At 40.0% G+C, this 27,544-nt stretch overlaps 1 protein-coding gene across 1 annotated transcript in view; it reads right to left on the reverse strand.

Annotated features, from left to right (window-relative positions):
* Positions 1-27,544, reverse strand: part of NWD2 (NACHT and WD repeat domain containing 2) — a 140,517-nt gene that overhangs the window by 50,228 nt on the left and 62,745 nt on the right. The window contains exon 3 of the mRNA XM_024210392.1: positions 24,092-24,208. Coding sequence (XP_024066160.1) covers positions 24,092-24,208 — 117 coding nt within the window. The remainder of the gene's footprint in view (positions 1-24,091; positions 24,209-27,544) is intronic.

Genomic DNA, 27,544 nt, shown 5'->3' on the forward strand with positions numbered 1-27,544 from the left:
ATTCTCATTGAGTAATGTGGTAGTACTTTTGAAATCATTTGTAATAAAAGCAGACAGTTTAGGGTGTATTTACAGATTTTAAAACATTCCATAGACAAAGCTTAATCCCTCACAAAAGAAAGATTTTGACTGAAATTTAAAGAAATTATTTGAGCAAAAGTGACCCTGTTTAATACTATAAGCAAGACTAATAGCAAGAATTTGGGTTACCATAAAAAAAAAGTGATTTCCTAATGGCTGTTAGAATCCTATGAAATGATTCACTCTGATTATTTTATTGAAAAAAGTCCAATGATTATCAAGCGGATTGAACATAATTCAGCCTGATACCTGAGCTGACTGCTGGATTTTGTTTCTTATGGTGGAGTTCTACTCCTGGGACCATCATAAGCAAAGCATTCCCAAAAGTGATGCTTTGTATTTTGGGAAAGGAAGAATTTATAGTCTAAGTACTAGCACTAAGATTAACATTTCCCTCTGAAAAATATTAATTGCCTGCTTCATACAGGAAAGTGATGGAGAACACAAAAGAGGAGGTGTAAAGATTAAGGCTAATAGTCTTTTCTCAGTTCTACACAGCAGATCTTGATCTAGGCTTTCTGATCTCATTGGGAGTTCCACACATATACAGAGAATAAACTGTTAGCGTTTTACTCCACCAGCTGTAGCTAGGCGGTGGGTTTTGTCACATCAGGGAGGACAGGTTAGAATGAAAGGTACACATATAGCCTTTTGAGGCCCAGGAGAGAATAAGATACAGAAAACTGTGCTCAGACACCTTAGGCCGCACATTTCCTTCTCAATTCACACACTACAATACAATCCCTCTCTATGCAGTTGCCAATTTTATGCAATGTCATCCTTAGCAATCATATATTTTATACACATTGTTGAACCCTTATCAAAAGTAAGCCCCCAAAACTGTCACTTACACAAAAAAGTGGTTATTTTAATCTAAATTGGTAAAATGAGTTACAGGGATGGGGGCAATTTAAAGATTAAATTCAAATATTACATGGAAAACATACAGTTCTGAAGTACCATACAAAAGTTTGCCAAGGAACCTCATGGGCAATTTCAAAGGAACATATTCACAAAAGCATAAACCTTTATAACTATTTCAGACTCAAAGGTCATTCAAAGGGAAATGCATTCCAGGGATTAAGGCAGACCAAAGAACCCACAGCAGTTTAATCACATGGCAGAGCCAGAGGCATCATTGCATGCTTCTCAGTTCAACTGCCTGTACTACTTTGCCAAGAGACATATACTGCTGCAAGGGAAAATACACTCCACTGCTTGATAGTCTGGAGACTGCCAAAGAGAAGGATGGCCCAAGCATGCCAAGAAGAATCCTACTGCTGTATGTCTTTGATTGCAAATTCCGGTTCTGTGCTCAGTTTTGGAAATGACTTTTTATCAAAACAAGGGATTACTCATTGCATGTCTGTCTGTATCAACGAGGAATTGAATGATGAGTGTTCCATCAGGAGGAGCCAAGCACTGTCTAAGGCAGGATGCAATATTACAGAGAAAGGGCCAGATTCTGCTATCTTTACTTATGTTGAATGGTAACTTGCTCCATGAATTGTCCCATTTAAATTAATGTGACTACTTGCAGAGTAAGCTACTACCTGATGAGAATAAGAGTGGCAGAAACAACGGGTGCTCCTATTTATTTCAGTCAACTCAGTTGTGGAGGATGGCACTATCCCATGTGAGTAAAGGTGTCAGAATCTGGCCCATAGTGATTGTAAGGAGTTAATATCATTGGCAGCAATTTTAGGACTTTATTTGTCTGTTGATTTGGGGATGGAGTGGGGAAGGCAGCAATAAAATGGAGTTACAATAGGTTCAACAAATTGAGACTTATGACGGGGTGTGTGTGTGTTAAAAAGCATCTATATTAGTAATGCCAAGAAAGATTTAATACCAATTTCCTGGTTATACTTCAGGCCATTACAATGGGGCAGATCCAGATGTCCCTTCTGCAGCTGCCCAGGGAAAGGAATTGGGACAGTGCTGGATGCAAGGGGTTCAGGCTGGGCCCTGCTCTGTATGAGCTCCTGATAGGGCAGCCACACAGGGGACAGGGACAGCTCCACTACTGGGTTGGGATCCTCCCAAACTCCCACAAGGCAGGAGCCTAGTTATAGACTCACAGAGACAACTTCAGCCAATGGGTTGCTTTTGCTTCTGTGGGGGAGCTCCCATTATCCAAGTATCTGGCTTGCACCTCATTCAGCTACCTAGCCAGGCTCTGGATTTACCCCAATAAAGAATATAAATTCAGAAGCAGAGGTGGTCAGAGTTTTCTGACTACATGTATTTTTACCAGAAAATGCCACATTGAAACTGTTGGTGGGAAACGCTCAGTTTCAATGAATTTCCTGTTCCAAAAAATGTTGAAAGAAAAGTTTTGAACTTGTTGAAAAATCCTGTTTTGATATTTCAAAAATGAAAAAAGAAATCCATTTTTGGGGTTGAAATGACTTAACATAAAATTTCTAAACAAACATAGTATATATTAAAAAGGTTAAAAATAAAATAAAACATTAAAATTGATCTGAAACAATTTTTTTTTAGATTTTAACTCTGTTATGATGCGGGACTGGGACAAGTCTCAAAAATCTCATTCTCACAGGACAGGAAACCTTTTCCTGCCCAGTTCTAATTACAGGTCTCAAAAAGTGAGATGACAAGTTCCTATAGAAAAAGACTTTGACTCTACATAATCTGTACATCTAGACTGCTATTTACTACCTTTACATGTACATTGAGCTAGTCAGCCCATTGCAGAATAACAATGTTCTGCAAACCATAAGTGTACAAATGTCGTAGTGAAGTGTTTAAAGTTAATTTTAGAGCAGTGAAAAATATTGGATTGACAGCTGGGGAGACAGAAATCCTTCAGACCAGGATAGGACCCCAGAACAGCTACTGCATTGGCAGCAGCCATATACACCTTCCCCCTCACACTGCACACCCAACGTATCTAGTCTGAACTGGAGGGGTCATCTCTGTTAGTGACTAGTGCAGTCTAGACTCATTCAGTCCATGGACCCTCTGTGGGGATTCTCCACATAGGTGCCATTTGTGATGTGGGCTGCTGTCCGCTTGGAAATGAAAACAAACAGCCCATTTCACATAAGTGACTAAATAGCATGACAAGATAGTAAGTATCATTCTCTACTGCATTCATACTGTAACCTAGAGGTGAAATGTTTCATGACCTTTAAGCAGCCCCTTGAACTATGCACTCCCAGATTTTATTTATATTTTTGTCTTTCAGGGTTTTGTGGTTCATTTAATTTTGAGTTTAAATTAGGGCAGAAAAAGCCCTAGTCATTCCCTGCAGTTGCTCAAATGCTTCAGTGGGATAGGATTAGAACAAGGATCAGAAAGCAATATCCTGCACAGGGAATATTTACGTGAATTGCGATTTTGAGCCTTTTTGAAGAACAAAGTATATATGTACACACTTCAATAACAGACCACTTTCAATTTCTATAATAAAAATTACAAATTCAAACACACAGGAGACATGCCCTGTGTAAAGGTAAGGATGATAGATAAAATCACATTTTTGCTAAAATCTGAAATATATTCCATCTACCATTTTCCCTTTAGTTTATTTCGCAATGAAATTTCTATAAAAAGAAAGCGAGTTTGCCTGGCAAGTTCTGTCCTTTGAAAGCCTCTGCTGCTTATTGCTCATAGCTTTGTTATCTTCTAGAAGCCAGATTTTCAAAGTTACATACAAGCAAATATTTCCAGGAGTCTAACTTATGCAAATAACAGATAAATGTGCTTGTCCAAATCAGTTATTTTCCATGTACAGATTAGCAGCTAGGGCCTAGATCCACAAAGGGGTTTAAGAGTTGTGATGCTCAACACTGCAACTCCTAGCTTTTAGGCACCTAGGAATCACTGGAACAGTGGAATCCACAAAGCCTGCTTTAGGTGCCTAGATTCCCTATGCAATATGTGGGGAGAGAGAGGCGCCTTAGAATTGGATCCACAAAAGCCCAACATGCTAGATAGGGAGCTGCCTCAATTAGCCAATGGAGATGCTGCTGAGAGGAGTGTGTTCGAAGCCCCACCCCTCTCACAGAGATAGGCATCTCTCTGTGGCCTGGATGTAGGCACCTAGCTCTGCTAACAATCCACAAGTGAGAACCCCTCTCTTGGAACCAGGAGGCGTAGGCGCCTAAGTTGTTTCTTGTGAAAATGAGTTAGGTGCTTGCCTCAGTCCACACAAAACCTGAGAAGGAGGAGGTGGTGCCTTAACTTCTAGCCCAGTGGTGAAAGCACTCACCTGGGATGCGAGTACCCTAGGCTCAATCACGCCTTTACCTGAGGGGGAGAAAAGAATTCTGATGTGGGGGGATCCCTCACTGTCTCCTGTTGAAGCCATTTCATTGTAGTTAAATAGAGAGTTATTGGGCCAGGCAAAGTGAGAATGACTCTGTAGCCTGGTGAGGAGGGCACCCAGCTGGAAGGTATGAGACTCAGGACCCAGTCCCCCTGCTCCAATGACTCTTTAGTTAGCCAAAGTGGAACAGCTTCAAAAGGATACAGTGAGGGAGCCCCACTTCAGAATATCTCATGGTTCAGTGGTTAGAGTACCTCTCCTGAAAGGTGGGAGACCCCTTTTCAAATTCTTGCCCCCTCCTCAGGCAGAAGGGGTATTGCACCTGGGTCACCCACATCCTCCTCAGTGAGTGTTGTAACCAGTGACCTAAAAGTTATAAGGTGAATGCCTCCTCCTCCCAGATTCTGAGTGGGACTCAATCTGGTTGGTGGCCTCTGAGTATGCCTACCGGATCAGGTCCCACAGGTGAGATAAGCAGAGGTGCACCTATCTTCCCCTGGCTTTTGGATTGCACTGGGACTTAGGCAGTGGATAGGTGTTCAGACAGTAGAGTGAGGCAGCAGCGTGTGTGCACCCAACAGAAACATAGGGGCATAGAGAACTTTTACAGTGGACATTTAGGTGCAGAGTTTAAATGCCTACAGTGTTAAGCAACAGCAAAGTGGGGGTTTTGTGGGGTGTAGACATGCCTAAAACTGGGATTTAGCCACCTAAGTACCTCTGTGGATGTGGGCCTAGGTTTCTAAGGGCTAGTCTACACTTACCGGGTAGTTCGACGGCTGGCAATCGAAGTTCCGGGTTCGATTTATTGCGTCTGGTCTGGACGCGATAAATCGAACCAGGAAGTGCTCGCCGTCGACTGCAGTACTCCAGCTCAACGAGAGGAGTACCGCGGAGTCGACGGGGAGCCTGCCTGCCGCGTGTGGACCGCGTCTGAACCGCGGTAAGTTCGAAGTAAGGTATGTCGAATTCAGCTACGTTATTCACGTAGCTGAATTTGCGTACCTTACTTTGACTTGGGGGGTAAGTGTAGACTAAGCCTAACTCTCCAGGAGGTCCTTTAAGCATATCATTTGTGTGTGTGTGTAACACTGACAGACTCGGTCGTCAGGATCAAACCTGGGACCTCTGAAGCTTAGTGCATGAGCCTCTGCCGCATGAGCTAAAAGCCAACTGGCTCTTAGCTAAGGCTGTAGAGCAGACTCATTTAACTTTCGCTAAGCTGTTTCGGTGCCACTAGATGGGACAGAATACCACACCCAGGAGATGTGCGGGTTACATGTGCACTACTAGTCTCTTCATGTATAAATTAGGTGCACATAAAATCTACATGTATCTAATGTAGATAATCTGACTCTTGAGGTTCAGTGATTTTTTTTCTTTTCATATTTGTTCCATTATTTTACAGATGGTAATTGCCAGGAACTCTCTAGAAAACGATTTTATTGAAGACTGGTATTATTACACCTGCTCTTTTCCAATATCTCCCCATGATATTACAAAAAATAATTGCCGCTGGTAGATTCACTTGTTAATTCCTTGGATACACCTCAAGACTTACTTGGCCTTCCGCAGAGAGGGTAAGAGAGAGCTGCTGCCATCTGACCCTGATTCCAATGCCACAGGAAATGGCATCAGAGGAGGGAATTTAAAATCCCTCCCACACTCCGGTCACTGACTTCATTTCCTTGTAACTATTTTGAAGAATCCATTGTTGTTTGTTTCTCTTTGACATTCTCGGAGAATCTTCTTCTGCACAGCCCACCATTCAATCATTCTAGCCCAGCTTGATTCTCCTCACACTTGCATCAGTTTTACATCAGTGAACACCACTGAGGTCAGTGAGATAAGGGGATTGATCCACAGCCCACTGACATTGATGGGAATCTTCCCTCTCCTTGAATGGGTTTCAGATCAGACCCTAAGTGAGAAGAGAATCAAGCTCGATATGTTGAGGAGATTTAGTAATTGGGTTATATTCCTGGGATATTTTTTATTTTACTTAAGACTTACATTTTGAACTTGGGTGGACTTTCCCTCCCTTGTTTTCCCTCTTTTGTTCTCCTTTATCCCTTCAAATAATTTTGAAAATCTAGTTCTAAATCTAGTCCATCCTACAGAGTGAAATATTGACATGTGCTGAACCCCACAATTCATGCTGACTTCAGTGGCAGTTCTAGGTGCTTGGCACCCCCTGAAAAGTGAGAATTAAACATAGATTTAGATGCATGATTTTAGGTACCAAGCTTGAAATGCTACAAAGAGAGCAAAAGCAAAGATTAACTCAGATACTCCAGAGACTTTACTCAATTTTGCACATTGATAATAAATCTTAAAATCACTTCAAAACTGAACTGGGAGTTAAAGGACATTCGACAAATTGGAGTAATACGATTTGGGAACTTTCTCTGAGCCAAAATGTGTCCAGAATTAATCACCAAATTGTAATCTGAAGCAATATCAAGAAAATACTACTACTTGTGGCATGATTAAAGCATGCATTATACCATAGGAACAAAAGTTTCAGCAGATGTAAAAGCCAATCCACTCCTATATTTTACTATACACCATAGATGATTGCAGGCTGACTTAAAAATGTGTCTAAGATTTTTAGATCATTAAAATACTCTTCTTAACCGCACCAGATTCCTAAATTCCTAATATCAGGTCTTGTCTGATTGCTGTCAATAGTGCTCAAATTAACAAGCTGTCAATAATTTCACACTGATAATGATACATTACCAGGTCTGTTGTACAGGGACATAGAGAACATGTTTCCATTACTATTTGGGGCAATGGACTTGAATAACAGAAATCAGAAGTGGACGGAGGAAGCCTCTTAAATTTGCTCCCAACACCAGAGGAAGCTAATCCTCACAATCTACTTCCTAGCCAGAATAATCTTAAATGTCCTACAGGATTCACCTTTGACCTTCGCCGATTATTCACCTCAGATTTTACAATTTGAAATTTTTGTCTGCTGATAATGTAAACACTTTTGAGTTACTCCTAGCCTCAGTCATTCTTCTCATCTTTGGTATTAACATCCCTCAAATTTGTGTATGTGATTATCAGGTTCCCCTTTCAGTGGTCAATTAATTTTGACTCATAAATTAATCCTGAACATCCACTTCACTTCAATTCTTGACTCCTTTTCCTGCTTACCTGAGGTGCCCACAGTTCTTCACCACTTCTTCTGGTCCATGGCAAAGGCCTTGGAGTTCCAGCCTTTTTTTCTTCAAACTTCTCTTATGGAGTCTTTCCATCATCTCCTCATTCTTCCACATCCTTTCTTGCTATCCTCTTCCCCACATGCTTTCTTTGCTGGTTGTTGTTCTTCCATTCTTATCATATGTGCAGCTCACCTCAAACATGTGCTCTCCAGCCTATTAATCACTGAGTCTCAAGTTCATCTTGTCCCTAATTTCCTCCATGTGCACTCTATTATTTTCTACTTGTGTAGGCTTTCCTTCTATTTCCATCAGACCCCCCATTTCCAAACCATAGAGCAAGCAGAGGCAAACACATGCAGCATACACTTTGCCTTTCAGTTTGTTACTAATTGATGGTCCACAGTACTCCTGCCACCTTTTTCACTTCTACCCATGCACACTGGGTTGTTCTTTTCTGTTCTCCAGATCTCTCTCTGATTGCACTAGTGTACTGCTCAAGTGAACATTCTTTCTTTTGATTCAGATTCTCTCCTGAAACTTCAATCAACAACTCCTCTCCCATCTTCCTTACTTGCATTACTTCAGTTGTCTTTGTGTTTACCTTTGCTGTCAGCCAAAAGGGTCAGATCAGCAGCAGACAGTAGTTTTCTCTGTCTCCACAGGCTCGGTTCTCGTACTAATTAACCCCATAACTATCATGAAAACAAGTGGACTCAGCATACTGCCTTGTCTCAATCCCACCGTCATCTCAACTCTCAGAAATCCCATGTATTGTTACCACCTTACCTCTTGCCCTCAATACAATTCCTTTATCATTTTCAGTTGAAGTCCTCTTCCATCTACATCAATACTCCAAATACCAGCTCCTGCAGAACCAAATCTTATGCTTTCTCAAGCTCAATAAATGTTATGTAGCAGTTACACCTACATTTATCATTCTTTCAAACATTTGTTGCATTGCAAATATTGTGTCTATAGTACGCCTTCCCCTCCTGAAGCCACATTGCTCCTCTCCTATATTTTCCTCAGTCTTGCCTCCAAAATTCTGTCAAGGATTTTGAAAGGCTGACTTAACAGGGTCATGACCCAATAGGTGTTTTGATCATTTGCCTTCCCCTTCCCCTTCCAGAGAGGCATAATCAATCCATTCTCCACTCCTCTGGTATCCTTGCTTGATTCAAGCTAACACACAGTAATCTGTGAAGCCACTTTATGCCAGTATCTCCAACTGCCTTGATTATATCAACAGTCCCACACCATTATTATTGGTCTTCAAACTGCCTTAAATTTGTCAATATTATTCAGGTACCTAGCACAGAACATAGTGTTCCAAATGGCATCACTACAGCTATACAAAAAAGGGTCTATCATGTCCCCGTTCCATGATGTGATGCTTCTATATATGCAGTATAGAATCATATTGACGGTCTAATATGGGAATGAAAGTGACCAGTAATTTCAAGGGAGTAAAGTTTAACCTGTAGCATAAATGTAGGATAAAACAGAACATTTCCCTTGGGGAAAACTAGCTATTTATGGTGGTTTATATTAATACAAAAAATAATTTCATTTTAAATTAACTGTATTGTATTACATTTTCAAGAATTGGTCTTTCATTATGCCCATACAAATGAGTATTCGTGCCCACATATCAATTAATTAGGCAGCTGACATCCCAATTTGCATGCCCAAATACCTGTATGGAACTGCAATGTGGGGATTACATGCACAAAATATACATAGGTAAATTTTAGAGTACAGGTTGAGGCTGGCTGAAATGTGATTCTTTATGTCCACATATTGGTCCTTCCATTATGGTGACCATAATGACTGAAAGCCAGGCATTCAGTTAAGACACTGATCTATTGAATTCCTTTGCTCCATTTCCTGCTAGGAATAAAGTAATAATTTCAACTGGTTTCCAAGCATTTTTGCTGCATCTTGGAAGAGGGCCTTGCAATCATTTGAATTGGAAAAACTAAATCATAAGCAAAGAACATAGATCCATTAAGTATGTCTCTTTGGACAATGGAAAAGAACACCTGCATGCTTTTTATAATTGAAGCTTGTTGCCTATAACCTTTTCTGAGACTCCATTGAATAGATCAGAAAATGATTTCATAAGCTATAAATGCTGTTTTTAAATTTTAGAGATTAAAAAATGAATGAACAGCATTATTAGTATTCTTTCAATGCTGTGACTCAATATCCAATTTTCCACGGAGTTTTGAAATTGAAATCTTTTAGAGTGTGATATGTGACTGGAAAGGTGTTAGCAATGAGCTGTAACACAACTTTTGGTGTGTCACAGGGTGTACCAGGCCTCCTGTGCCCTCTGCTGGAGGCATTACCACCCTGACACCTCTGACCTAGAAAAGCCACTCAGGCTCGGGTACTAACAAGACTTGATGTTCCGGTGGCTAGAAGGGCCAGGACTAGGCAGCAGTAGCCAATCAGGAACCACTAGGCAAGATAAGACGACCTGGCTGCTTCTTCTGAGGGGGAGTGCTGGGTGTAGCTGGGACAGGAGAGGAGTTCCTAAGTCCTAGCCCAGAGTCCTGGGCCAGGGTCTGTCAGAGTATACCTTCAATTAAACAGTGTGACAAACCATGTGAAGTTTAAGAGCTCAGGCAGCAAAATTTTTAGTTTTACTTTACTTAACTATGCAATGGCTAGCAAAAAAAAAAAAAAAAAAAAAAAGCTTGCTGCAGGAGACTCTCTGCTCCAGGCAAGCTTTGCAGAGTGAGTGTTGCATAACTAGCTGTTACATAGGCTCAAATCTAAACGTATATAATAGAGAAAATAGTAATCAGTGACAAGCGAACAACTGATTTCCATGCCCTCTTTCAGCTAGAATCTTGAAATTTGGTAAAATCATTAATTCTGGGCTGTTGATTAAAGAAATCCAACCAAAAAGCCAGTATTTGAAATTTGACCTTTCTAGTAAAAATCACTAAATTATTGGTCACTTTTGTTGGATTTCAACAATGCAAGTGCCCTTACGTGGTTATTATGTTCATAAAAATTACATTAACACTTACTATGAGCGGTCATATTGGGTGTGAGGCTCTAGTTTGGAGAAAGGGAGGTCATCTGAGGCCATTAGTGCAAGATGAGATTTGACCTGTTTAATCAGATTTTTAGCCCAGAAATTTCCACAGATCTATTTATTGGGTAATTACAAACATTACAGTCATTTCCATGATGCAAGCTGCTGTTTAAGGACCCGATCCCGTGAGAGGAACAGTTCAGGAAGACCTCTGAGTCCAAACAGATCCCCGCTGATATCAGTGTGGCTCTAAATAGACACAGGAGTCTGCCTGCACATTGTAACTTTCAGGGTATGTTTTAAGATTACATATTTTTTCATGGGCACTTTCATGTTACACTAGGGAATGTTCAATCATGGGCTGAAAGTAGAATGGTAGATGTGAAACGTCAGAGGTCAGTGAACTCATTCCACTCAGAACCAACATAGCATTACCACAGTTTTTAAACAGACACGGTCAATAACATTCCCTTGTGATATTAATACAATCTGCCAGTCTTACATAGTATCAGTGTTGCCAATTCTCGCAATTCTATCATTAGTCTTGCGATATTGGCCCAGCTCCTGGAGTTATGCGATCTCAATTTATTTTTTTGAATGTAAGTTTCTAGCCCACATGGATATGGAGAAAAACTTGACAAGATGAACTTTAAAGGCTCAAAAAGCTGAAGGCAAACAAAGAACCTAAATTTTACTATTTTAAAAAAATCTCATAACTTAAAGCAATCTCATGAGTTTTAAGGGCAAGACTCATGATTTTTTTTTAACCTTTAGTGTGGCAATACTGCAGTGTTTTAAAGTATGGGGAAATTACTTCATTCTTTCAAAAAGTGGGGGCATTTGAAAATACAGTGCCTTCCACACTGTGTAGTCAAAGTGAGTGCCAAGTACCTCTCTGACCAAAACATAACCCTTTCATTGCTGTTCTCTGTTACAGCCTCTGTGTGATTGTACAATAGCAGGCACACAGAGCAGCACCAAAAGTATGTTTTGCCATAGGTATGAGGTATATAGTGCAGCATTTAAATAACTTATAAATTAAGGAGCATACTCTACCCTTGTTCCTCATGTGGAACTTCCACTGATGACCATGAGAATTTCATGCAAAGCTCAAAGGGAAAATATCCCTCCCAAAAGGAGAAACTTATTTTTAATAAATAAACTTTGTAAGCACATACTGTATTACTTTGATTTAGCATGTGTACCATTACAGTTATACAGTAAAAGCTAAGGTTTTTAAAAAGATCACAAATTACAGGTATACTTTCTACTCATCCCAAGGATATTTCCCCGGAACTGATATATAATCCTACTCTGATAGGAGGAAAGTGGGGTACTGTACTTTCACAAAGAAGGTGCCACAGACTGAGGACTTCTTTCACATCTTTTTCAGGATTTACTTATTTTTTTTGTCTCCAGGTAAGACCTTGATATTTGTGCTTGAACAAAAGTTTAGGTCTTTTAAGTTACTGCCCTGTGCTGATTTAAGAACTGACATTTCATTTTTCTCATACTCGTAGCACAGTATTAGCACACAATGCCACAAAAAAGCAATTTATAAAATCAATCTAAACCCAGTAGTTTATTCAGTTTAACAAGATTTAATCCCAAATTCAGAATGTTTGGAGGGGAGAGGAAGAAAAAAGATGTGATTGAAAACTATAAAGAAAAATCCTCCCTAATGGAGGTTACAGGCATTATTGCAAGGGACCAGCTCAGTGGAAATAAAACTCACAGAAAGGAAGGATGACTTAAAGCTATGGTATGTACACATTGCAGTTAAACTAAAAAAACAAACAACCCCCCCAAAAAAACACAGCTTGCACCATTTTCTTAAGAAACTGAAGTTAGCCACAACCGGAGGGCCAACCAGCTTTTAGTTAATGTTACTGTAAATCCAGAACAACTCTGCTTGCTTCTGGTGTAAAGGAAAGCAGAATTTGGCCCATTGAATTCTGATTAGGCAAAAAGACAAGGACACATGAAAAGACTTCTGTAACTTTGCCAATCTGGTCCAAAAACCTAACATAGTAATGAACTGTAAATGGAGAGGGACTTTGTCATTTTCCCGAGACCGCCTTGTGAATTTCATGCATAAACTGAATGCATATTGAAAGAATATGCCACTTAAAACATATTGTACACCTTAAACCTTAAGTGGTATATGTTAGGCCTGGTCTAAACTACAGAGTTAGGTTGGCGTAAGCCTAACTCTGTAAGCATCTACACTACAATGTTGCTCCTGCTGATGTAAGTTGCCCATTACCCTGACTTAATAACTCCACCTCCACAAAAGGCGTAGCACTTAGTTCTATGTAGTTAGGTTGACGCAGTGTCAGTGTAGACACTGCATTACCTATGTCAGTCCCTGGCGGCTGACAGCCTGAGGACCGCTGTCCTGTCAGCCCCGTGTTGTGGGACTTGTGAGGTCAGTGCCCTCCAATGCTCCGACTGACAGTTAAACTATGCTCCTGGTGAGGATGCGCACCGCTGACAGAAGGAGCATAGTGTGGACATGCAAAACCAATGTAATTACTGTGGTGGCTGTATGTCGACGTAACTTAAGTCAACTTAATTTTGTAGTTTTGACTTGCCCTTGCTATTTATAAGGCAGAACTGATGCAAGTATTAAATATACCATTTATGACATTCTTGGTTTTAGTTTTGCTATAATGAAGGGAAATGGCTTCTTGCGTACTTGACAATGGCTAATTTCTCACCTGAAGAACAAAATACCCCTAATATAAAGGAATATTGTAACAAATCCAAGAATGCTCAGCATTCTCACTGTTTGAGGGGCTTGATTTTTTGACACCACTTTAAGAAGTATTGGTCAGTTGTCAGTGGTGCTGGGGGGGATGAGTTTTATTTTTTAAATATGTATTTTTAAACCATTAAAACTCTCATAGAGGTAAGGTGCTTTAGAACAAATTAGCAAGTGCCTTGATCTGATCTTTCTGTGTCTCATGGTATAAAGTTGAAGGGAATTAGGTCATGTGTAGTTCTTTTCCACTTGCCAAATTGCTAATGAAAATATACCATAGGAATAAAGGTATTGCTATATGTGATCAACCAATGGCCTGTCTAGTTCAAGGTCCTACCTCTGCCTGTAGCAAGTATCAGATGCTACAAGAATAGTACAATCTCCATTATAGGCAGTTATTCAATACCATACCCACACAGGAAATTTCTTCATATTCCTGCAATCAAAGATTTGTTTATCAGTGAATCTGACATTCATATTTGTTATATCTCAGACTGAGAAATTCCATTTCTATTACTACCAAATTGTGCATATTCCTCTCTGATATGCTTTTCCTGGACTTTACCCTTTACTAACCAAGTTACTAATGTATACTAAAAAGCTGTGGTTATAAGGTAGAATCAGGTGAGTCTGCTAAGCCTGTTCTCTGTGGAAAATAAAAAGGTGAATAGGATCTGCCCCAGACATTTCTTCTACTCAAAAACAGTCTCATACTTTTCTTGAATTGGTTAATCACTACATTTAAGAGGCGAGCTCCCCGAAGAGTTAAGGTACATTGGTACTGGAGAACCTTAAACTAATGTTTCCCAAGCTTGTATCTCTTCTGAGGAGAGTGATTGTAAGAGAACTTCCACTTCTAGTGCTGACAGTCCAGCACATTTCCACTGACGAACATTACATTTACTTAAAAACCCTAGCTTTTGGAGCTTGATGATTAACCTGGTAAACTCCTTCTGCATCAGTTGAAATGACTGGATTTAAATCAGTCAGGTACTGCGATACAGTATGGTATGAATACCTGCTTGTTTCCAATCTGATAACTATGTCACCAGCATTTACTCAAGAGCTGTCAAGGAAGGTAGAAGAAATAAGAGGGAGCAGGGATGAATATGAACATTTCAGGGGAGGGTACCAAAGACATATTTGGTGTAATGTCCTTGGATTAGTGAATGGGAGCCGGAAGATTTGTGGGAGCTATAATCACACTGAAATGCCATTGGAAGAGTATTGATAGGGTTAGTCTCAGTAAAGAGCAGGTGAGAATTTGAAATCCTGTGCTGTGGCAGATTTGGGCATCTCTCTAGGGATAAGTATTGACAGGACTACCAAGTCCAGTTATCTTTTCAGGTCCATTGAGTTCCATTTTTTCTTCAGCAGCAATGCCAGTTATAAACAGTTTCAAAATTCTTAGTTCATAAAATATTCAGGTAAATGTTAGCGTAAGTAGATGTTTTTTATGTTCCATAGAGACATCTGGGGATGATAGGATTTGTTTCAAGTCCATGGCTACAAGAAAATGTTGTAAAATATCTACCCTGCAAGCTTGGTTTCTTTGTCAAAGAAAAAGTGAAAAGTCATAAAAATATATCCAGAAAACTGGACTAGGTCCAGGTTTCTTAGCAAAAGAAGAAATAGATGGAAGCCAGCTCTCTAGAGATTTGAGACAACATTTAAGTGTTACAGTAGCAATTAACTCTAATCAAGGACTAGGGCTCCATTTTGCTAGGCTCTATACAGGCAAATAACAGTCTTTGCCCCAGAGAACTCACAATCTACAAGACAGACAGGATGCAACAGGTGGATGAAATTGACAAATGAGCGAGGGTGAGCTCTAAGAGTGAGATAACAATAAAATGGTTTTTTCAGAAAAGTAGAAGTCATAGCTCACTACTTGCCTAACCGTAGGCACCACAGAAACGATAGGTTCCAGAAGATCACTGGTTCCATGTCACAGGCTGTTTTGTACCATTCAAGTTCATATAGAAAACTGTGTTAATAGTTTTAGCCTTTTCATCTTTTGTTCCTTAATAACAATCTAAGATTAGGACTTTCCTCAAAAATCTTCTCTTCTCCATTTAAAGTAGCATCTGCCATTTCGGTATGACAGGTATAAGACTCAAACTTCAGCTCTTTATCTGCATTTAGAGAATCAAAGTGAAATTTGTCTTAGCCAACTTTTCTTAGGGAACACTAGTGAATCTCTATGCAGCTAAAACCTTAGACAGAATTGGAGATGGCAAAAAAGTGATCGTAAAAAGGCCTTCTACAAAAACTAGTGCATGTACACTGCTTCTCTCCAGTGCATTCAACTATGGCAACTCAAGCCCCCAAGGAGCCAGTTTCCTGAATCTGAGCTTTTCATGTTGCAAATGGAGCTCAGTAAAAGATACGAACGCCCTAGTAATCTCTGTTGAAAACTCTCCATAAACTTTTCCTTAAACTGTCATTCTAACAAAATCGCAAAGATTATTTTTGTTTAATTTAACGTTAGTCCCCCCCAAACTTTCTCACTGTCTGCATGTTCCTACTCCTAAGTGTCTTCACCTTACCGATCTCAGGACTCTCTACATTCTAGTAACTTGCAGTGACTCCAGCATGGCTTTTTCACTTTAACAATAGATTTTACCTAATGGTTTGTTCCTTGTAGAGCTATTCTAAACACTTCTTCAGTCCTTAGGCTTTCAGTTCCACTTTTATGATTGCAGGCAAAATTGGGTATCTGGATGTTTATTATGATCTTTCAGGACTTGTGGATGGGGACATATTCTGCAACTGATTGGACCTTACAGGAATCTTCTACAATATATTATAATATGTAAATGAAGATCTCAGAAGAAAGATGTTGGTGTCCTGTGTTGTCTTGTAACAAGCACCTCCATTAACTTGATATTTGCAATAAGAAAATAACAGAGGGAAAAAAAGTTCACCAGTAATAAAGAAAAACATTGTGTTTTCATTTTCAGCTCTTAAATCACCCAGTAAAACTTTAACTATTGAAAGTGCAAGAATTACAGAATTGGGTTTACAGGCATTAATCTTATCCAGCTGAAAATACCTGGGCTGAAGGATAGGGAGTCAGATATTCTGCCTTTTGGCCCTGTCTACGTTAAGAGAAATCTGCTTTGGTGTAATGATATTGGTGCAAATTTCTACGATGTAGACAGATCTTCTATCTTCCACAAACATTTTATGTTAAAGCCATGTGAGTTATATCTGTGAATCTAAATAAAAAGCTTTTATAGTGTTTGTGCATCAAAGAGAATTGATGGAATTTGAACCATTCTGCTGAGCAATTCCACTAGTAGCATTATTGTAGTTCTACAAAACTGTTCTCAATAGTAACAGAATGCATAATTTACCTGTGTTTTCATCTCGCAAACCACAAAGTCTAAATATCTTTATAGAGAGATATTCTAAGTTGTCATTTTATACAGACCACCTTTTCAGATTGTCTGACTGTAACATAGGCAACACTGGATGAGACTTTGTACTGTACCTCTCAGCGGTTCAGCTCAGAATTCACAGCTCTGTTGTAGTGGGGGTGGTGAGGAGAGGCTAAAGAGGTTTAAAGCCACCTTTTTACCTTCAGAGTTCTTGGCTGCTCTGAGGGATGGAGAGTTCCCTGTGTAATTTAGAGAGCCCTGAGAGTCTAACAGCAGCCTCCCTGAGTTGCTCTGAGTCTCCTCAGCCCTATGTGCTGCAGCCTCACCCCTGATATGCCCATGCCACCCCCAGTGATGCCCCTCTATGCCAGGACTTGGAGCACCGAATCAGTTGACTAAGGAGAAAGTGACTGATTATGTGATTTGGCTGACAGCATGGGCTGTGGGTAGAAGAGGCAGGAAATAAAAAACAGGTTCTATTGCTAACTTTGAGTGGGACTAGGGAGTTTCTCCACTGGGAGACCCGAAGAGGGAAACTGGGTGAAATCCTGGCCTTAATGAAGTTAATAGGATTTTAAACACTGATTTTAAGTGTGTCAGGATTTTACCCCGGGTGCTGTTTGGTCTCTCCTGGTAAAGGCCTGGGGAAAGAACCTGAAAGGAGCTGTGATCAGAAGCCAGTGAGGGGGGCCCCAGAGAGGCTGGATCTATTCACAGTCCTTAAGAGGAGGGCTGTGGAGAATTCCTGAAGACAAGGGACTGAAAGGACAACACAGCCATGAAGCAGGGACTGTGTTTTGGCCCCTGACACAAGAGAAAGCAACACCCCTGCAGTGAGGGGGAAAGTACTATGAAACTCTCGGGAAGGGCTGAAAGGACTCTGAAGCCGTACCAGAGGGGCAAAACAACATGGAGACAGAACTGGTTAAAAAACAAAATCCTAGTTTTTGCAAAACAGTTCTTGTTTAAAGTGTTTGAAATTAACCCTTTTAAAAAAATCACAAATGTTGCAGGAATTTTTATTGAAAACATCAGAATGGTGATAGAAATTGTATTTACTAAAAACCTGGTAAAGTTTGGTAATTGAAAAGTTTGATAAGCATTTTAATAATGGTTTTTGATAAATAATTGGAAAAATATTGAAAAGATGCACAATCTCCCCCCCCCACCCCATAAAAACTGAACAAATTTTGTTTTTGAAAGAAGGTCATTCTCTGACTAAAAATAACTTCAACCAACTCTGGTTGGTTAGCTTTGATACAGGGTGAACAGATGAATATATTTTGTTTAATAACAATAAATGAAACCCCATAGGGGAGACTTTTGTATTAAACATCAGCATGATGTAGGAAACTTTACTGATTTTGCTAAGATGGGGCCCTGAAGTAAAACTGATACACAAATGGTGGGTGCAGATGGAGAAAATATCGCAACCAACTGACAGGGCCAGGAGGGAGGAGAAGCCTTAATACAGTGTCTGAAACATCTCTTCAATAGCAAAAACCCAACAAAATACTTGTTTAAAAAGTTATATTGACTGAGGGCTATTGGGAGGTTGTGTGTATGAGGCTGGGCTGTTATCCCATATGTAACTGGCTCTACCTAGCTACAGCAGTTTGCTATTCTGAGAAGAAGAAAAAAACAAAAAAAAATAGTCCTTTTTTTAAACTAGCAAACACTTATCTTGAAAGATAATTGGCTTTTATACTAAGACCTTTATTTTCTTCCCTTAAATCTTCAGAGGTTTTCTGGCTTCTACTGAGCAGAATTTCACATCAATTGGCAGATCCTGGTAATGATAGCAAAATACTGAGGCACAGATCTTCAAAGGTAATTGGGCACTGAACTTCCATTGATTGCAGTAGGAACCAGCTTCTCAATATCTTTGAGGCTCTGGACCTGCATGTCTTCTCTCAATGACCTGGGTTCTGCTCGATAAGCAATTGCTGCTTATTGTTAACAACTTGCTGTAGTAATTCCACAATATCATCACATCTCTAGACACTTCTCTAACAAGGAAAGTGAAAGAGACATATTTGTGGATTTTTTTAAAACCAGTTTTGTAGATTTAAGAGCAAGGATACTGGGCTGGATCCTCTGCTCCATTTAATCGCTTTTGCATGGCTCCTGCAGCACTAATCAGACTTAAAGCCATTTTAAGTGACTCTCTGAAGATTCCCCTGGCATTGGAGGGGTAGGGGGAATATTTGGGTTGCAACTTCTACATCATCTCCCTCCTGAACCCAATGCAGGGGGCATGGTAAAAAAAAATGAAGCATGGTCAAAGTGCCTTCTTGCCATGTTGATCCTTGGTGGCCAGAATGGCTCCTTGCAACTGCAAGCAGTCAGTGGACAGAGCAATCCTGGTCTTATATACTTTTTCTGAGTCTGGGAAAACATAAAACACCCCCAAGACGAGGTTTGGAAACCAATTTTGCACCCTCCTCCTCTGCTATTGCCATCCACCTGCCTCAACAGGTGTCAAACTTTATGGGACAGGAGGTGACTGGAACAGCCCCTATAGAAGTGGGGAGGAGAGCACACACTGGGGGAATGCAAGGGTGGCCCCTACTACTCTGTCCACTGGCCAGCTGGAGTAGGAGGGGAGCTGACTGATCCCTTGTTGGGGCCAAATTGGTAGAGCCCTGGTGGATTTTTTGCCTTCCTCGCAGCAGTCGGGAGGCACAGTTAGGTTAAACAGGAATAAGATTTAGTAATCAGTGATAGTACTTGGTAGGGATGTTGGTTTGTCGCAACTTGCAGCCAATTTCCAGTGTGGTTAAAAGGCAGGGATTGTTCTCAGAAGTAAAAGACCTGGGATTTTGCTGGTGGGCTTTATGCCCAGGGGATAGGGGGAGACCTTGTGGCATGCACGGGCCAAGTTCCTCCCCCCGTCACATTTCAGTACTTTCTGTCCACCTCACAGGGTGTGTGGCTGTGAGTGAAAGGATTCAGATGAGAGAGCTGAGGTAAGGGGTAAGCTGAGGAGAGTCTGAGTTATGGGCTATGCAGTAGGAGTCTTGTAATGCTGCACTGGAACCACCTAAAATGCCTGGTATGCAAGAGTCTGGTAGACAGGACAGGACCTCCTTTGGTTAAATTGAATAAAGTTGCAGCCTGACACTTAAAATCTGTCCCTGTGTCTGTCTTCATTCGCTGACATGTCCTGAATACTACTCGGGTACATGGCTTATTAACTGTAGAAGTTGGATATGCTGGCTGCTGCCACTGATTTTATTTTTCTCTCATTACACTGACAACAAACTCACACATCCTTTACAGATGACCTGCTTAAGATTTCTTTTTATGGGGTCTGTGAAACTTAATGTGCCTTTTTATTGCAAAATGAAGGGCTGGAAGGTGTTTTCCAAAGAAACAAATTTTTTATTTAATTTTACTTAGAAATAGATGGAATGTCATGAGTAGGACTCAGAGGGATTACTCGATGTCTCAGGTGTTGACTGGGTGTTTTCTCATTCCCTAACCAAAGAGCAGGGTGCAGAATCCTTAATAAAGACTATGTTCCCAGGTGTTTATTATTCACTGAAGTTAGATAGGTGTTAACAAAAAATAACAAAACAAAAAAACCCCAACAAATAACGGTCTGACTAAAAATTCCTTCCAGGCAGAATACATCTCCAGTGAAATAACCTTGCTCACCTTACTCACAAAGAATCCCAGCCCATACATACTCCACACACAAACAAAACAAATCCACTTGCCTCCCAAATTGCATCGTGCATCTTGTTTCAGATATCAGTGCTAACCTCTAAATTGCTCAAATACTGATTTCTGCCATCGTATATCCAACCTCATTAGTTACCTTAATCTACCCAGAAAGTGTTAAAAGGAACACCTTATTTAAAAAGTTGGCAGGAGAATGATAACTTTTGTCCAGAATCAATATTTAAGATTAATACAGTCTATATGCCACATACCGATGTGCCAAAAATATTTTTCAATATTTTTTACCTATGTGCTCATTAAAGCAAGGCACAAATTTTTCTAAGGGAAAGGGAAATAAAACTTTACACTTACAAGTCTATTCTGCACCATATAATGAATATAACACCACTGCCAGCAACATTTAGTGCATATGCTTCACTGAAAAGAGAGGATTCCTATTTCGCAGAATTTAACCGATGCAGTCTACTCCTGTGTCTTTCAGTTACTGAGCTCAAATTAAGCAACAAAGAGTCCTGTGGCACCTTATAGACTAACAAATACATTTGTTAGTCTATAAGGTGCCACAGGACTCTGTTGCTTTTTACAGCTCCAGACTAACACAGCTACCCCTCTGATACTTGAGCTCAAATTAACATTTGACTTGGCGCCATAAATTCAGAATTGAAGATATTGTGATGGGCAAACATTGTAGCTATCTCTAACGAGGGGAACAAAGATGACCCTGGGGAATTATAGACCAGTCAGCCTAACTTTGATACCTGGAAACATACTTGAACAAATTATTAAACAATAAATTTGTAACTAGCTAGAGCATAATAGGATTATAAGAAATAGCCATCATGGGTTAGTCAAGAACAAATCATGCCAAACCCACCTAATTTTCTTCTTTTGACAGGGTTACTGGCCTGGTGGATGTGAGTGAAGCAGCAGACATGATATATCTTGATTTTAGTAAGGCCTTAAAAACAGTCCCACATAACATTCTCATAAGCAAACTAGGGAAATGTCATCTAGATTAAACTACTATAAAATGAGCGCACAATTGGTTGAAAGACCATATTCAAAGAGCAGTTATCAAGCTATCAAACTTGAAGGGTGTATCTGCCGAGGTCAGTCCTGAGTCTGGTACTAGTCAATATTTTTGTTAATGACTTAGATAATGCTGTGGAGAGTATGCTTATAAAATTTGCAGATGACACCAGGCTGGGTGGGGTTGCAAGCACTTTGGACGACAGGATTAGAATTCAAAATGACCTTGACAAATTAGAGAACTTGTCTGAAATTAATACAAGATGAAATTCAGTAATGCCAGGTACAAAGCATTACACTTCGGAAGGAAAAAAATAATCAAATGCACAACTACAAAATAGGGAATAACTGGATAGGAAGTAGTGGTGCTGAAAAGGATCTGCAGGTTATATTTAGTATAGTACAATTTGAATATGAGTCAACAGTGTAATGTAGTTGTGAAAAAGGCTAATATTCTGGGGTGTATCAATAGGAATGTCATATGTAAGACAAAGGAGGTAATTGCTGTACTCAGCACTGGTGAAGCCACAGCTGGAGTACTGTGTTCAATTCTGAGCACCGATGTGGATAAATTGAGAGAGTCCAGAGGAAAGTGTAGGACTCATGAATGAAATTGTTTTTAGTTATCCTGTACCATTGTAACTTCTGTTCACCATTTCATTACACCTGCCATTTTGCCTACATTGTAACTTTCATTACACTTGCCATTTTTCCTACATTGTAACTTCTGTGCCATATTGTAATTCAAACCCCATTTTAAAACGCTTACTCCATTTTGTAAGGGCTTGCTGCAACCTTCATTTTTGCAAACCCTACTGTAATTTTATTAGTCTAGTTAAGATGTGTGAATGAGGGATGCATGGGTAATAGAATCAACCTCCAGCACCAGCCCGTCCTGATGAGATAAAGTTCAAATACCAAAGGCTGAAGAACTAGACAACAGCCCTAAATCAAGCAAGAAGCATCCACCCTAAAAAGAAACAACAGAAGGAAGATCAAAGCCAGGTCCCAGGCTGACAGTCACGCCTGCAATTGACGGGTGATCAAGCACCAAACCCAGAGGCGGCGTGACACAGCGAGACCTAGGAACTTTGAATCCAAACTAAACTCCTATAAAAAAGGAAGGGTGAGATGAGAGACTTTGGGTAACGTTCTGCTATCAACATCAAGGAGCATCGGTGCGCGCCCGACAGAGACCCGGCTCCTCCTCGTGCTCAGCTTTCCTGGCCAGTTAGCTGCCACGAGCTACGATCCCAAGCTGCGAACTCAAACTACAATCAGGACTGGTAACTATCCAGCAGCTGCAGAACATTTTGGGGTGTGTGTGTGTGTGTGAGTGAGTGTATGTGTATAAGCATTAAGGTATTTGCTAATAGTTACAGATTAACAATAAATGTGGCATCTTTGCCTTGACCCCTAAAACGATCCTGTATAAGTTTGTGGAACAACAAAAGCAATAAAAAAAAGATAAAAGGTTTAGAAAACCTGACCTATGAGGAAAGGTTAAAATAAATTGGGCATGTTTAGTTTTGAGAAAAGAAGAGTGAGGAGAGAACCTGATAGTCTTCAAATATGTTAAGGGCTGTTATAAAGAAGACAGTGATCAATTATTCTCCATGTCCACTGAAAGTAGGGCAAGAAGTAATGGGTTTAAAAGATTTAGGTTAGATATTAGGAAAAACTTTCTAATCATAAGTTCTGGAATAGGCTTCCAAAGGAGGTTGTGGAATTCTCATCATTGGAGATTTTTAAGAACAGGTTAGACAAACGTTGTCAGGGATGGCCTAAGTGCAGGGGGCTGGACTTGATGACTTCTCAAAGTCCTTTCCAGCCCTACATTTCTATGATTCTATGGCAGGAGATCTTTTCTTGAGCTTCAGGTAAGATACTAGCTACAACCTTAACAAATATCTACTCCTATTATACAGGAGAATGTATGCCACTTTTACAAAAGTTGATGGGAGGGCCAGTGAGGATGAACAGAGGAATTATCATTTTTTTGCCAGGTATCTACAATGTTATTGAACCTTGAAGTACCTTCTAAAAGCAACTTGTCCTGGCAGCAGTGAACTATGGGTGTTTTGTGTGCGTGTGTGAGAGAGGGAGGATAGCCACAGCCTTCCCAGGCTGTCACTGACCATCTCCCATTTTGATGTTCAGATCGAAATAGCATCCTACGATTTCCTTGGCCTGTCAGGCACACCAGCAGAGAATGGATTGAAGAGGATAACCTCTGCCTGCTGCTGTTCTTTTATAGGCAAGCCCTTGTTGGCCTGCCAATACCAGAACTTGGGAGAAGTACTGGGAATTAATTCCCTAACCAAGGAGTGCTGCCATTGGCCAGCAGTCACAGTGCCCTCCAAGTGGGGGCGCCAAACCCCCCAAAATGGGCTGGCTGTGAAGGGCCAGTCCTCCCTTACTGATGTCAAATATCCATTGTCAATTTACAGCACCGTCTGGGAAATCTCAAGTCTGATATTTTAAATGTATAGTAAGAAGTATACAAGAAATATTTTAGAAGTAAAAGAGAAAATGCATTTGTCTAGGAAAAAGCCTTTAACTGCACTACAGATGCTAGGATAGCTATCAATGTATTTTTGTTTTAATGTAAAGCATTATTTGTATACCCACAACAAAACATGGACCTGTAGAAGTTTTCAAGCAATCTTCTAACAGCTTCATACGAGTCTTCTGGAGCTCAGGACTGTCCCACTCTTCTGTTTCTACTCCCCAGTATAAGTCTATGACCTGGAAATCAATGTATAACACACTGTTAGTTTTATCCATTAGTTTAAGCTTCTCCTACATAACAACATGAACAAGATCTCAAGTAAGAGATTTGTTTTTTATCTTTAAGAGTTAATGTGGGCCAGCGGGTAGAGCAGTGGGCGGAACTGGGTGCTATTCCCAGTCCTGACATGGACCAGCTCTGTGATGTAGGCAAGTCAACTTACCTCTCTGTTTCCCCTCCCACTGTCTTCTCTATTTAGACTATAAACTCTTTGGGGCAGGGACTGCCTCTTACTATATGTTTGTACAGCACCTAGCACATTGGTGCCCTGATCTCAGATGGGGATTCTAGTTGCTATTGTAATGCAAATAATAAATGAATAATAATAATTATAAGACTCTGGTCAAAATCCTGGCCCCTATGAAGTCAGAGTTTTGCCATTGACTTCAACACAGCTCAGATTTCACCCAATGACTTTTTGACCTACCAGAGATCAAACTATCCTGTGCTAAAATGAACAAAAGAGACAGGACTGGATTAGATATTGTAATATCACTATTCCTTTGTTCCCTAATGTTTTGTTGCTCTGGAAGCAAAAAATGCATGAATTTATAATAGCAGATGGCTTGCTGTTCAGACTTTCATCTGTTGCTATAGATTCAGTTTTATAATGCTAATAAGATGCAAGCAAATGCATGGAAGAAGCTGGTTGAGGTTGCTACATTTATTTAAAGAGATTTAGTGATGAAGCGTGGTTTCGCTACATATTTTAACTGTTAATGGATGGAAGTTTTATTATTGCAGGACATTTTATTTAAAGGAACAGAGTCCTTTATCTGTCCAAATGTCTCAGGATTTTTAAAAAGTAAATTGATGATATATCCTGCTGCGATTTGCTTATTTATGCTACTATCAGCTTTCAATACAACCATGTGATACTATTATAAAGAAGTCATTACTGCACAATTAAAAAACAGTATCGGGACATACCTTCATTATTTAATTTACGTATTTATTTGTATTGTAATAGCACCTAGACGCCTCAATCAAGATGGAACCATATTGTGCTTGATGCAGTCTGAACACAGTAGTAAGACAGAGTCCCTGCACTGAAGACCTTACCATCTAAAATGTATATGGTTGATGCATTAGTCAAGTTAACCCACTTGGAAACAGGCAAATCTTAGGAAGGTTCTGGTAACAATGACTGATGGGTTATAAGACCCAATCCTGCAAACAGTTATGCACATGCTTTACTGCCATGAGTACTCATAGTAAAGTTAAGCACATGTGTAACTGTTTGCAGGATTGGGACCACAGGCACTACACGCTGGAGGTAAGAGACCACATGTGGTGAAACAGCCCAAAGCGTGAAGTGCATTATAAAGTGGAACAAAAGAGAATAATGTCAGAGAGAATAATTTTATACATTTATACTTTACATAAACTATGTCCCAAACACCTGTTAGAGCAAGAAACTTCTTCTTTGCAGCTCTTGCCATCTCAGCCTTCCTGCATCTCTCTGCTTCATTGATCTTTTTCTCTTTACAAGTGAAAATATTTCTTTTCTCCCTATTTCCTTCTCCTTCCTATTATTTCTCTATGGATTTATTATTGAACTCTGTGTTGTTTTCATCAGATGCCTGAATATTAGAATTGCATAAGACAGAAATTAACTAATTCAGTCATATATTCTCAGCTCCATAGATATTTGAATTTGCAGCCAGATGAACTTATGTTACTCAAGAATTTTCTCAGGCATCAAAGGAAATTTTTACTCTAATTGACCAGTCAAAAGTCAGAGAACTTGAGCTAGGACAGAAGAGAGAACACTGAGCTGACTTTCTAGCATGCTGTGTGCCTCTCCTCTATGTGTTATGAAAGGTCAGAAGGTATCTTTCTAATAACAAAATCGCCCAGCAAAATTTCAGTTGGATAGAGAAAAACCTAGTATCTTACGTTTAAATGATTTTATTGTTATTGTCTTCTTACCTTATCAATCAAACTTTGTGCCTTGTACACATGGTAAATGCATTCTGATTTATTAAAATGTGATTATCTCCAGAAATGGGACTAAGTAAAAATGTCAGATTTCTCAAAAGACTTCTCCTTGGGTGTTTTCTAAGTCATAACTTCTTTCTTTACTGACAAAAAAGAAAGATGACTGACAAGGAATTCTACATTTTCACAATTTTTTTCTTGTAGGGTGAATACCCGGTGCCACTGACTTTCTATTCTTTTCAGGTTCTTATTCTGTGCTCATCACTGTAGTATTTGAGCACCTTCCACTAATGCACAGAGCAATGGGACTAACGTCTGTCATATTTGTTCTCTCATCCTCTCCCCAGGTGGAAAAGTGTGTGTAGTTGGCAGTGTTTTGTTTTGTAGTGTGTGTGTTATTGTTCAGTGTTGTTGTAGCCATGTTGGTCTCAGAACTAGATGGCATCATGGAACAGGCTACCCAAATACCTCGAAAGAATCTGCTTCAATATGGAAAAAAATCTGATCTAACTGCACATATCTAGTTGTCACCTAACATCCCACACTTTAACCCATACAGGGTATCATTAAACAATTATAATCCATATTTGATGGGGACCCGATCCTGAAAGAAATCTTTCCCAACCCTGCCCCTTCTGCCTTCAAACAACCCCCAACCTTGCCAAGCACATCGTCAGAAGCAAGCCAGGACACACCAACTCAAAGCAGCACCAGACTCTGCCGTAACAACTGATGCAAAACTTGTAGACATATCTCTATTGGTACGGTGGTCAATACGCCCCTGAACACAGCTATCACAGCATGTGATGTCCATCATCCAATGCACTAAATGCCCCAACAACAAGTGTGTGAGTGAAATGAGACAATCGCTAGGCTCTTGAATAAACTCACACAAGAAAGTGATAAAAGACAAAAACACCATATCCCCAGTGGGTGAACACTTCTCACAAAGTGATCGCTCTATATCTGACCTCTCAGTCCTCATCCTCAAAGGAAACCTGCATAACACCTTCAAAAGACGAGCCTGGGAGCTTAAATTCATAATTTTGCTAGACACTAAAAATCATGGACTTAATAAAGCCACTGGATTTATGGCTCATTACAACAATCTGTAATCCACTAACTTCCCCCCTCTCCCTGCTTCTTTGTTCTATGACTCCAGAGATGTTAACTGGGCACTACCCCTTGAAAGGTCTCTTACAGTATGTGTTAACTTCTTATGCTAAACAATCTGTTCCACCTTGTTTTTAGCTGACACACTCTGTAGGCAAGTCTACCCTTAAAACACTGCATGGGTATAGCTGCACCGATGCAGCTGTGCCATTGTAGTGCTTTCATGAAGACGCTCCAAG

This window comes from Terrapene carolina, unplaced genomic scaffold, assembly GCF_002925995.2.
Source record: "Terrapene carolina triunguis isolate 2854851 unplaced genomic scaffold, T_m_triunguis-2.0 Scaffold66, whole genome shotgun sequence".
NCBI classification, from domain to species: domain Eukaryota; kingdom Metazoa; phylum Chordata; order Testudines; family Emydidae; genus Terrapene; species Terrapene triunguis.